The sequence below is a fragment of the Ochotona princeps genome, chromosome 15, assembly GCF_030435755.1.
Source record: "Ochotona princeps isolate mOchPri1 chromosome 15, mOchPri1.hap1, whole genome shotgun sequence".
NCBI classification, from domain to species: Eukaryota; Metazoa; Chordata; class Mammalia; order Lagomorpha; family Ochotonidae; genus Ochotona; species Ochotona princeps.
Genome location: NC_080846.1, coordinates 54,345,997 through 54,356,164, shown reverse-complemented (window position 1 = coordinate 54,356,164; position 10,168 = coordinate 54,345,997). Strand labels below are relative to the sequence as shown.

The 10,168-nt window shown below is 57.2% G+C and overlaps 1 protein-coding gene across 1 annotated transcript; it reads left to right on the top strand.

The window, feature by feature from the left end:
• The first annotated feature begins 2,969 nt into the window (after positions 1–2,969).
• On the top strand, positions 2,970–9,625 carry LOC131482027 (tubulin alpha-1C chain). Its single transcript, XM_058673331.1, has 4 exons — positions 2,970–3,053; positions 6,593–6,815; positions 6,930–7,078; positions 8,635–9,625. Exons 1-4 carry the CDS (start codon positions 3,051–3,053, stop codon positions 9,607–9,609), a joined length of 1,350 nt encoding a protein of 449 aa, XP_058529314.1. The 5' UTR covers positions 2,970–3,050; the 3' UTR covers positions 9,610–9,625.
• The last annotated feature ends 543 nt before the right edge of the window (positions 9,626–10,168 follow it).

Here is a 10,168-nt window from a genome sequence, read left to right as displayed (position 1 = left end):
GTACATCTGCCTTTCCCAATAAAGATAAATAAATCTTAAAAAAAAAAAAAAAAAAGGAAGGGGAGAGAGGGGGAGGAGAAGGGAGGGGCTGTGTGGGCAGTGTGCTCTGGCCCCAGGGATTGAGATTATCCAAACCACAGGTAGGTGGGCGGAGACTGGAGGGAGGGGCCAGAGATTGGGGACTGGGATTCTCAGGTGAGGCGCCAGGGTACATCTGATTGGCCGATAACCAGAAAGGCACAAATTTCTTGAGCTGTGGGGAAAGGGGAAGCAGGAAATGGGGATGGGTCCAAGGGGGGGTATTGGATTCATTCCTCACATCCCCCATCCCAGGGAGCCAGCCACCCTTCCCCTCAGGAGATCAAAGCCACCCTGTTCCTAGAAAAGAGTTGGAATGTCAGGCCCAGCCAGGGTGGGTGAGGGGCAGCCCAGGAGGATGCTGGGAAAGGTGCCTGAAAAGGCCACTGTCAGGATGGATCCAACAGACAATAGTAAGAAGAAATTATTTTATGGGGCCCGGCGGCGTGGCCTAGCGGCTAAAGTCTTCGCCTTGAACGCCCCGGGATCCCATATGGCGGCCGGTTCTAATCCCGGCAGCTCCACTTCCCATCCAGCTCCCTGCTTGTGGCTTGGGAAAGCAGTCGAGGACGGCCCAAAGCTTTGGGACACTGCACCCACATGGGAGACCCGGAAGAGGTTCGAGGTTCCTGGTTCCCGGCTTCGGATCGGCGCGCACCGGCCGTTGTGGCTCATTTGGGGAGTGAATCATCGGATGGAAGATCTTCCTCTCTGTATATCCAGCTTTCCAATAATAATAAATCTTAAAAAAAAAAAAAAAAACAAATGATTTGATGAAACTACAGTGCAGCCATCTGCCATGGCTTTAGGATGACCCCCTTTGAATAAGAACAATCAGACTTTACCATTCCCAGAAGCCAGGATGACAAAGCTCTTGTTAAAAAGGGCAGGACTGCAAGCTTTTGTTAATCACTATCTAGGGAGCAACTAAGAGTCACTAGGGTTGCTTTTCCTATGTTAATTATTGAGGAAAGCCACTATAGTCATCCTGAGCAAAGAGAGGAGGACACCACCTTGGGGTGGGGGACTTGTTCCAAGATTTACAGCCAGAGGGAGACAGCAAGGAGAAACCAGATTGGGACTTGGTTGCTGCAAGATACCAGGTGCTAGTCTCCAGTCCATAACACTCTCAGCTCCTTGGGCCACACCAGCAGAATACAAACCCCATCTCAGTCCAGCAGTGACTGATGGACGCACCAAGGTCAAAAGCAACCTATACCACCCTACGTGGGCATTCCTTTGTTTCCCAAACCCCACCTTTACAGCCCCTAATAAAGAATGATACTTTGAGCACTTCCTGGTGGCGAAACCAGTTCTAATGCTGACCATACCACACCAATCCAGCTCCCTGCTACTGTGGGAAAGCAGTCGAGGGCCACCCAGAGCCCTGGGAACCTGCACCCGCCTAGGAAACCTGGAAAAACCTCCTGGCTCCTGCCATCAGATTGGCTCAGCTCCAGCCACTGGGGTCAATTGGGAAGTGAATCATGAGACGGATCTTCTTCTTTGTCTCGCCTCCTCTCTGGATATCTGACTTTCCAATACAAATAAATAAATCTTAAAAAAAAAAATGAAACCTCATCTTCCCCAGCTGACGCTTCCCTGTGAGCCTCGCCTCAGACCACATCCAGCACAGCTTGTTTGAAGCTGAACTTCATTCTGTGTCCATCTCCGGTTCTGAACATGAACTCCAGCCTTACACGACTTACTAGTGAAAAGACAACCGCAGCATGAGTGCAGTAGTTGAACACTCATCCTAAGGAAGACTGCAATTTGGAAGCTGTTATGCACCCCAAATTCAGAACCCCTTCACCCCAAGAGTGCTCAGGAAGGGGCCACGGAGGAGGCTCCCCTGCTGCCTGCTGCCTGTGGGAACCTGCTGCCCGCCCCCACCCCAGGACAAAGCCCTCAGCTTCCTCCTCCCGGGACAGCCCCTTTTCCTCTCTGTCTCTGTCTCCCTAGGATTTCATCTCACAGACTTAGCTAAAGAGCTGGAGAGCCAAGATAACAGGAGGGAGTTGCCCAGAAGGCAAACACAACTGATTATAAGCCAGGGAGATGGCTCTGAGAAGGGATCCCTGGGAGCCACGCAGGAACGAAGCCTCAGGCCCAAACCCACGGGACACTCAGAAGTTCCCAGCAGAGAACCTTCCAGGGCCTAAGACCACAGCGAGCCCTGGAGTCTCTGTTTCTTTCGATCCTCTCCTGTCTGCAGAACCGTGTCTTGGTGCCCAACTCACCAGGGCACTGAAATGTCGGGGTGGCGAGGCTGAGCAGGGTTACCTGACTGCAGTGCCCAACTAGTACCTTCGTGTCTTCCAGGGACCGGCGCCCTGGTGACCTTGAGCCGACTGGGCTCGCCGGCGCCTGAAAAATACAGGCCAGCAGGGCCTGGAGCCCCGAGCGAGTGGGAGGCTGGGCGCTCTGCACCCGGAGCAAAGGCGAGCTTTGGCAAGCAGGGGCAGAGACGGGCCCTTTCAGAAGTAGCAAGAGAACAGGCCAGGAAAGACAGGAAAAGGCACGGCTCCTTAGGGCCCGCCACGAGGACCCACGCCGCGCCTCGGGGGCCCGGGGCGGGAGTCGCCGCACCCGGGGCGCGTCTAGCCCACCTGGGGCGCACGCAGCCCGAAGGCCAGCCCGACGCTCTGCCCTCCAGCTCCGCCCCCGGCCGGCTCCTCCCTTCCCGCTGCGGGGCGGGGCGCGAACCCGGACCTCCCCAAAGTTTGGTTCGAACTTTCGGCCCCGCCAATCCCCGCTGCGCGCCCCGCCTGTGCGCGGGCCCGGGGCGGGGTCCCGACCTGCCCTCCCGACGCGTGGCCGGGGGCGGGGGCAGCGCGCTATAAAGGCCGCTGGGGCCGTCCGGGTGCGACTTGTGTTCTCCCCGCGGACTCTTTGGAGGTCTGTCAGCGGGAGCTCTTGAGTCTCCGTCCGCTTTCTTCCTGTGACACCGTCGCGTCCACTCAGTTCCCGCCATGGTGAGTGGGGCTGCCGACGCCTTGGGGGAGCGCGCTGGGGGAGCGCGGCCGATTGTGGTGCGGGTTGGCCCCCGCGCGCGGCCCGGGTCCTGCCTGCCCCCATGGGAGGGAGGGGTGGTCCCGGCGGGCGGTCTCCAAGTGGGGACCCCGAGCACTTAGAGAACGCGAGGTCCCCGTGGCCCTAACTCGCCAGTGGCCTCACCTTGCCACCTACCTGGCTGACCTGTGCGCCGGCCCTCCCGCGCCCGGGGACTGGCTGCTGAGTCACCTGCCCGGGCGGGCTGGGGGGAGGAGGGGCGCCCGGAGCTCGCCCAAGGGAGTCATTAGCCGTCACGTGTTCGATCCTGCATTTCTCCTGTTCATTTCGTGGGGGTGTTTGCAGCCGAAGCTTCCTGCTTCAAGCAGGTTTCAAAGAACAAGTCCATAAAGGGTGTTTATAGTGTCAGAGTGAACCAACATGGGTGTGTACGCCAGGTAGGCATTTCTGTGGGTCTCTGGCATGGTGGGAACAGTTGCCTCGGAAAGCACCCGTGGGAGGCCTTAGCATGTGTTCCGGCGGGATGTGTCGAATGGTATCTTCGGAGGAAGGAATACGGTCTGTACTTGACCTGAGAGTTCGCGGACTACCAGTTAGCTAGCTCCATTACTGCAGCAAGTTGGCGGAGGACATTTTGCTGGTTCAGCCGATTCAGGAGTCAGGGGGTGTTGGGCAGCCTTAAGACTCCCTGTTCCAGAGGCCCACATCGTCGGAAAGCATAGGAAGGCCCCAAGCCTTGGGCCCCTGCCCCCATCGGAGACCTGGGAGAGGCTGCTGGCTCCTGATTCTCATTGGCTCATGTCTGACCTTTGTGGCCACTTGGGGAGTGAATCATCGGATGGAAGATCTTGTTCTCTGTCTCTTCTTCCTCTCTGTAGATCTGACTTTCCAATAAAAATAAAATGAAAACCTTCCTGTTCAGAGGCCCACATCCAGTCTCGGGGCCTGGGTTCCAGTGCTGCCTCCTCCCGGAGTGCCAGCTTGCTACCTGCGCAGCCTTGGGAAGCCGCAGGTGGTGGCTCAGGGGGTTGAGCTTCTGCCACCCACATGGGGAATGCACAGGGGCCAGCCCAGCCCAGGATGTTGTCATGTGGGGAGTGTGGCAGCAGGTGGGAGTGAGTGCTCTCCCTCTCAGCCCTGTTCCTCCCTCACCTTTATTTTTTCCCAAAGCTCTATGTAGTGACAGGGAGAACGGGAGGGAGACAGATTTCCCCTGCGCTTTGCTGGCTCACTCCCTGAGTTGGCACAGTGTTTGCAGTTGACCCCATCCAAAGCTAGAACTTGCTCCGGGACTCCCACATCGGGGCGGGGGTCCAAAGGCTTAGCCATTGTCAGCTGTTTGTATTTATTTATGTTTCATTGCAAAGGCAGACTTACAGGAAGGACAGATGGAGAGATCTTGTGTCTGCTGGTTCACTCCCTAAGTGGCCACAAAAGCTGGAGCTGAGCCAGTCAGGAGCCGGAAGCTTCTAGGTCTCCGGCTTCCTGGGTGCAGGGTCCCAAGGCTATCCCATCCTCTGGTGCTTTCCGAGGCCACTGGCAGGGAGCTAGGTGGGTTGGAAGTGCAGCGGCTGGGATGTGAACCAGCAGATGCAAGGCCGACTTAGCCCTGGGCCATTGTGCTGTACCTGAAATGCATATGGATGCATTCAGGACCTGAAATGCATATGGATGCTGCCACCTCAGTCAGGGGCTTACCTCACCGTGCCACAGCGCTGGCCCCTTGTCACAGCCAGCACTGGTTATGGAAATGGCTACCCCAGCACCCGAGTCTCCATTTCTCACATGTGGCAGAGTGGCAGTCAAGTTGAGTCCTGGCAGATGTTTGGACTGGGTTGCAGGAGAGGAAGCCGTTTGTGGACTTGGGCCTGCCTGTTCAGGGGAACTGTGAAATTGCTCCAGGTCCAATCCGGGTAAACATGACGAGCTGGTAAGCAGTCCTGGTTCCTTGGGGACAACAAGCCAGCTGTTCCTGCACTGTGGGTCACAGCTGCTGCACTGTGGGTCAGCAGCCCAGGGGATCCCGGCTTGCCTTGGGCCTGGAGGCCTTGATTGTTTTCTGGGAGTGGCCGTGGGCAGCTGCTGATCCTAAGGCAAAGGTTTGCAGGATGGAAGTGTTCTTATCTCAGGTCATGAATGGGCACTTCAGGCTTCCAGAAACATGCTTACTGTGGCATTTTATTCTTAGCAAGAGTCTTTTAGTTTTCTCTTTTTTTTTTTTTTTTTTTTTTTTTTTTTTTTAAGATTTATTTTGTATTGGAATCTCAGAATTACACAGTAAGGGAAGAAAGAAGGTCTTCCATCTGCTGATTCACTTCCCAAATGGCTGCCATAGGCAGAGTTGATCAAGTGCAAAGCCAGGAGCTTCTTCCAGGTCTCCCATGTGGCTGCAGGATCCCAAGGCTTTGGGCTGTCCTCCACTGCCTTCCCAGGCTAAAAGCAGGGAGCTGGAAGGGAAGTGGAGCAGCCGGGAGACAAATGGGGCACACATGACAAGGACTTGAGCCACTAGGTTACAGGGCTAGGCCCAACCATTGTCTAGGGTTCTAGATAGAGGTACAGTAGGCAGGCATGGGCTCCCTTCTGGGTTCCACACCACAGCAATGGGGGTCCCTTTTTAAGTGCATTTCTCATTGAGCAGCTTTTACAAACTCCAAACCCCATTACTTGGGAATGAGATGAGCCCTTTGTGGGTGTGGGCGTTCAGAAGTCTTCAGCAGGTGTCCCATGTCGCCCACGTGATCCGTGATGCAGTGAGTGACGGTGGCTTAGGCTTTCCCTGAGGAGCCTGCTGTCTGTGGTGACTGTCCTGTGCGTCTAAGCAGGGGGAATTAGGAAACTTCCCCAAGTCTGCTCAGCAGCAAGTAAAGGAAAACAGGGTTTATTGCTGCCCCAGGGCCCCCCAGGCCTCCTCCCCTGTTGTGTAAGGGGTTCCTGGCTCACACCTCAGTCTGCCTGTGCTAACCCGTTCCCTCCCTCCCTCCACCCTGGGCTTCATGGTTACTCTAGTCCCTGAAGAGGCGAGTCCTCCCGCAGGGTGGAAGGCTTCCTCTGATGGGGTGTTTTAGCCAGGCCAACTGCTGTGGTGGGGCGTTTTCTGCCTGAGTTGGTGTGTGCTGGTTTAGGCTGCCTTTGAAGGGGCAGGAGGAGAAGCTGTTGTCTTTGAGAGCACTGGATGACAGAGGGCTGGGGATTGAGTGGGAGAGAATCCTCTGGCCAGAGGGGGATTTTGCCTTAGGAGCTAGGGGAACTCCTGATGGCAGAAGAGCTTGTGGTCTGGCGTGCTGGTGGAGATCCAACCTTGAACCCCTACAGTGACTGCAAAGCAAGGGCCTGGCTGCCTGGCAGCTCATTAACAGAGCTGGTCTCCCAGAGCAGCTTCTCTGAATGAGGTCTGCAGGAAGGTGGTCATCTGCGTGGAAGGTTGAGTCACTTGGGTGTGAGTCATTGACCAGTGTCTCACCCAGGGTGTCATTTGCTCCTTGCTCTGTCCCTCCCACAGCGTGAGTGCATCTCCATCCACGTGGGCCAGGCTGGTGTCCAGATCGGCAATGCCTGCTGGGAGCTCTACTGCCTGGAACACGGCATCCAGCCCGATGGCCAGATGCCAAGTGACAAGACCATTGGGGGGGGAGACGACTCCTTCAACACCTTCTTCAGCGAGACCGGCGCTGGCAAGCACGTGCCCAGGGCCGTGTTTGTAGACCTGGAGCCCACGGTCATTGGTGAGCTGGCACTGGGTGTGGGGGTTTGGCCAGGAGGTTTGTGCTGGGGTGTCCCTGGTGCCGCAGGGAGGGGCGGGGTCCGTGACAGGTGGCCCATGTGCTTCCCCTGTGCAGATGAAGTTCGCACTGGCACCTACCGCCAGCTCTTCCACCCCGAGCAGCTCATCACGGGCAAGGAAGATGCCGCCAATAACTATGCCCGCGGGCACTACACCATCGGCAAGGAGATCATCGACCTGGTCCTGGACCGCATCCGCAAGCTGGTGAGTGCAGCTGCTTGACTGAGGCGGGTGGGTGCTTGTCTTGGGCTCTCGGAGGAACCAACTGTCCTCTCATTCCTGTCCCTGAAGGAGTCTTGGGTTCCCGTTGAATGACTGCGCTGCTTGGTCCCCTTCCTCGGAGGATGGGCAGCAGGAACTGCTGCTCTGCCTGCTTGCCTGTGTCTCCTCGGGCCAACTCAGCCCCCCCTGTGCAGCGAGGTCAGTGTTCTTGGAGTCAAGGCGAGATGCCCGAGCCTTGCCAGGTTTGCTAACAAGTGCAGCCATGCGACGCTCCTTTATGGGGCATCTTTGTTGCGCGTTGTGCGTAGGTGGCTGACTCCTACACTTGTTGCCCAAGCTCATGAAACGCAGCTGGGCTGGTGCCTGGTGTTCAACAGGAAGTCCTGAGCCCATGAAGCTGGCACAGGCCTGATGAGAACCAGCCGGGACCTGAACTTGACTCAACTGAGTAGCTGAGAGCGGAGTCCGGCACCTCCTCAGGACAGTAGCAAGGCTGTGACTTCTTCCAGAAAGCTGGCCCTGGCTCCTCCCCTGGAGCTCCAGGCAGCGTGGCCTGCTTGTGGCTCATTGGTGTGAACACACTGTTAGGAGCATGGTCATCAAGATCTTTGCAATCAGATGAATCCAGCTCCTTGGGGCATGAGAGCAGCTTGAAGCAGCCAAGCAAAGCCCAGTGTGCAGCCAGGCCGAGGGAGCGGGTTACACCAGGCCCCACTGCAGCCAGTCAGTTCCCAAAAACCACGGGAAGGACCCAGGTTCCCAGTCCTGCTCGTCGCAGATGTTTCTCTGCCACTTCAGGGCAAGGTGGGCTCATGGTTCCTAGGCTTGGAAATCAAGCTTCATTGCCAAGAGTGACTTGGAGGCCAGCACCTGCCTGGAGGCCTGACAGCCTTCACAAAACTATTGAGGGCTCTGGGCTGAAGTTCATTCACTCCCATGCCCGTGGAGATCCTCGGGGGTGGCAGTGCCCCCATAAGCGGGTGACACCAGGCTCTGCCCCGCACCTTGTCCGCACCTGGGTAGGGCTCAGCCAGCTGTGAGTGAGTGTCCCCGGCTGGGAGCCCCAACCCCGGGAACAGTGGCCTGTGAGGTGTGATGTTCTCATAGCACAGCGGTCCCTGCTGTGGTGTCAGGGACTGGATGCTACTCACCTTGGCCAGCATGGGTTGGCTTCCGGGACCAGCTGCACGCTCTGCTCAGGCCTCACTGACTTTCTCAATCACCCGAGGGAGGGAGATTGCAGCTCTGAGCGCACAGAGGTGCAGAGTGTGGTCAGAGCCGCACTGCAAGGGACTGGCGGACCCGGATGTAGGCCCAGCACCAAGGCCCAAGAGTTCATGTTGAAACGGGCTCTGGAGCAGACCCTCTGCCCACTCCCTTCCCAGGAGCTGGCTGGACTTTGTCCGCATCAGGACACCTAGAAGCTCTTTGATGGCTGTTTTTAGGAAGGAAATGTGAAGTCAGAATCTGTGTGTTGTGGGGGCGGTGGCTCTCAGCAGGGGGTATGCACACTAAAATGTATGAACTGTCTTTTGCAGTCTGACCAGTGCACGGGGCTGCAGGGCTTCCTGGTTTTCCACAGCTTTGGTGGGGGGACCGGCTCTGGGTTCACCTCCCTGCTGATGGAACGCCTCTCTGTGGATTACGGCAAGAAGTCCAAGCTGGAGTTCTCCATCTACCCGGCCCCCCAGGTCTCCACAGCTGTGGTGGAGCCCTACAACTCCATCCTCACCACCCACACCACCCTGGAGCACTCGGACTGTGCCTTCATGGTGGACAACGAGGCCATCTATGACATCTGTCGTAGAAACCTCGACATTGAGCGCCCCACCTACACTAACCTGAACCGCCTCATCAGCCAGATCGTGTCCTCCATCACAGCCTCCCTGCGGTTTGACGGAGCCCTGAATGTTGACCTGACAGAGTTCCAGACCAACCTGGTGCCCTATCCCCGCATCCACTTCCCTCTGGCCACTTACGCCCCCGTCATCTCTGCTGAGAAAGCCTACCATGAACAGCTTTCTGTAGCAGAGATCACCAATGCGTGCTTTGAGCCGGCCAACCAGATGGTGAAATGTGACCCTCGCCACGGGAAATACATGGCTTGCTGCCTGCTGTACCGTGGCGATGTGGTTCCCAAAGATGTGAATGCTGCCATTGCCACCATCAAGACCAAGCGTAGCATCCAGTTTGTGGACTGGTGTCCCACTGGCTTTAAGGTTGGCATTAACTACCAGCCTCCCACTGTGGTGCCCGGAGGAGACCTGGCCAGGGTCCAGCGAGCCGTGTGCATGCTGAGCAACACCACAGCCGTGGCGGAGGCCTGGGCTCGCCTGGACCACAAGTTTGACCTGATGTATGCCAAGCGTGCCTTTGTTCACTGGTACGTGGGTGAGGGCATGGAGGAGGGCGAGTTTTCTGAGGCTCGTGAGGACATGGCTGCCCTGGAGAAGGACTACGAGGAGGTGGGGGCCGACAGTGCTGATGGAGAGGAGGAAGGGGAGGAGTATTAGCCCGTCGGCAGCCACTGCTCACTCTGCCGAGAGTGTCCGTCCTGTGGCTGGCCGCTGTGGTCCCAGTGTGTCAATAAAGGCAATAGTGATGCTTCCATATTCAATGTCAAGCTGGCTTCTGTGTCTTATTGACGACACTGGCTTGTGCAGGCCTGCGTGCGTGTATGTGGCTGGCAGGTGTGCCAGCTGATAATGACCCTCAGGTGTGCCATGCGTCATGCCAAGTGGAGTTGATGAGTGGTGATGAGGAGCTGAGTCAGCAGGCTGGGTGGATGTGCTGGAAGTCGAATACAGGCGGGTAGTGAGTGAGTCAGCAGGTGCTGGGCCAGGGCTGCTGGAACTGGAGTGGGTGTGAGCCGGTGGTGTCACAGCAAGCAGAATCGCCTGTGGGCACTCCTGGCTCCACTTGTCACCTGGCTTCCTGCTGATGCAGATGGCAAGGGAGCAGGTGGTGGTGGCCCAAGTCCTTTGGTCCCTGCCACCCACGTGGGAGATGTGCATGGAGTTCCAGGCTTGCGACTTCACCCTGACTCTGCTGCTGCTTTCCTGGGACGGTTTG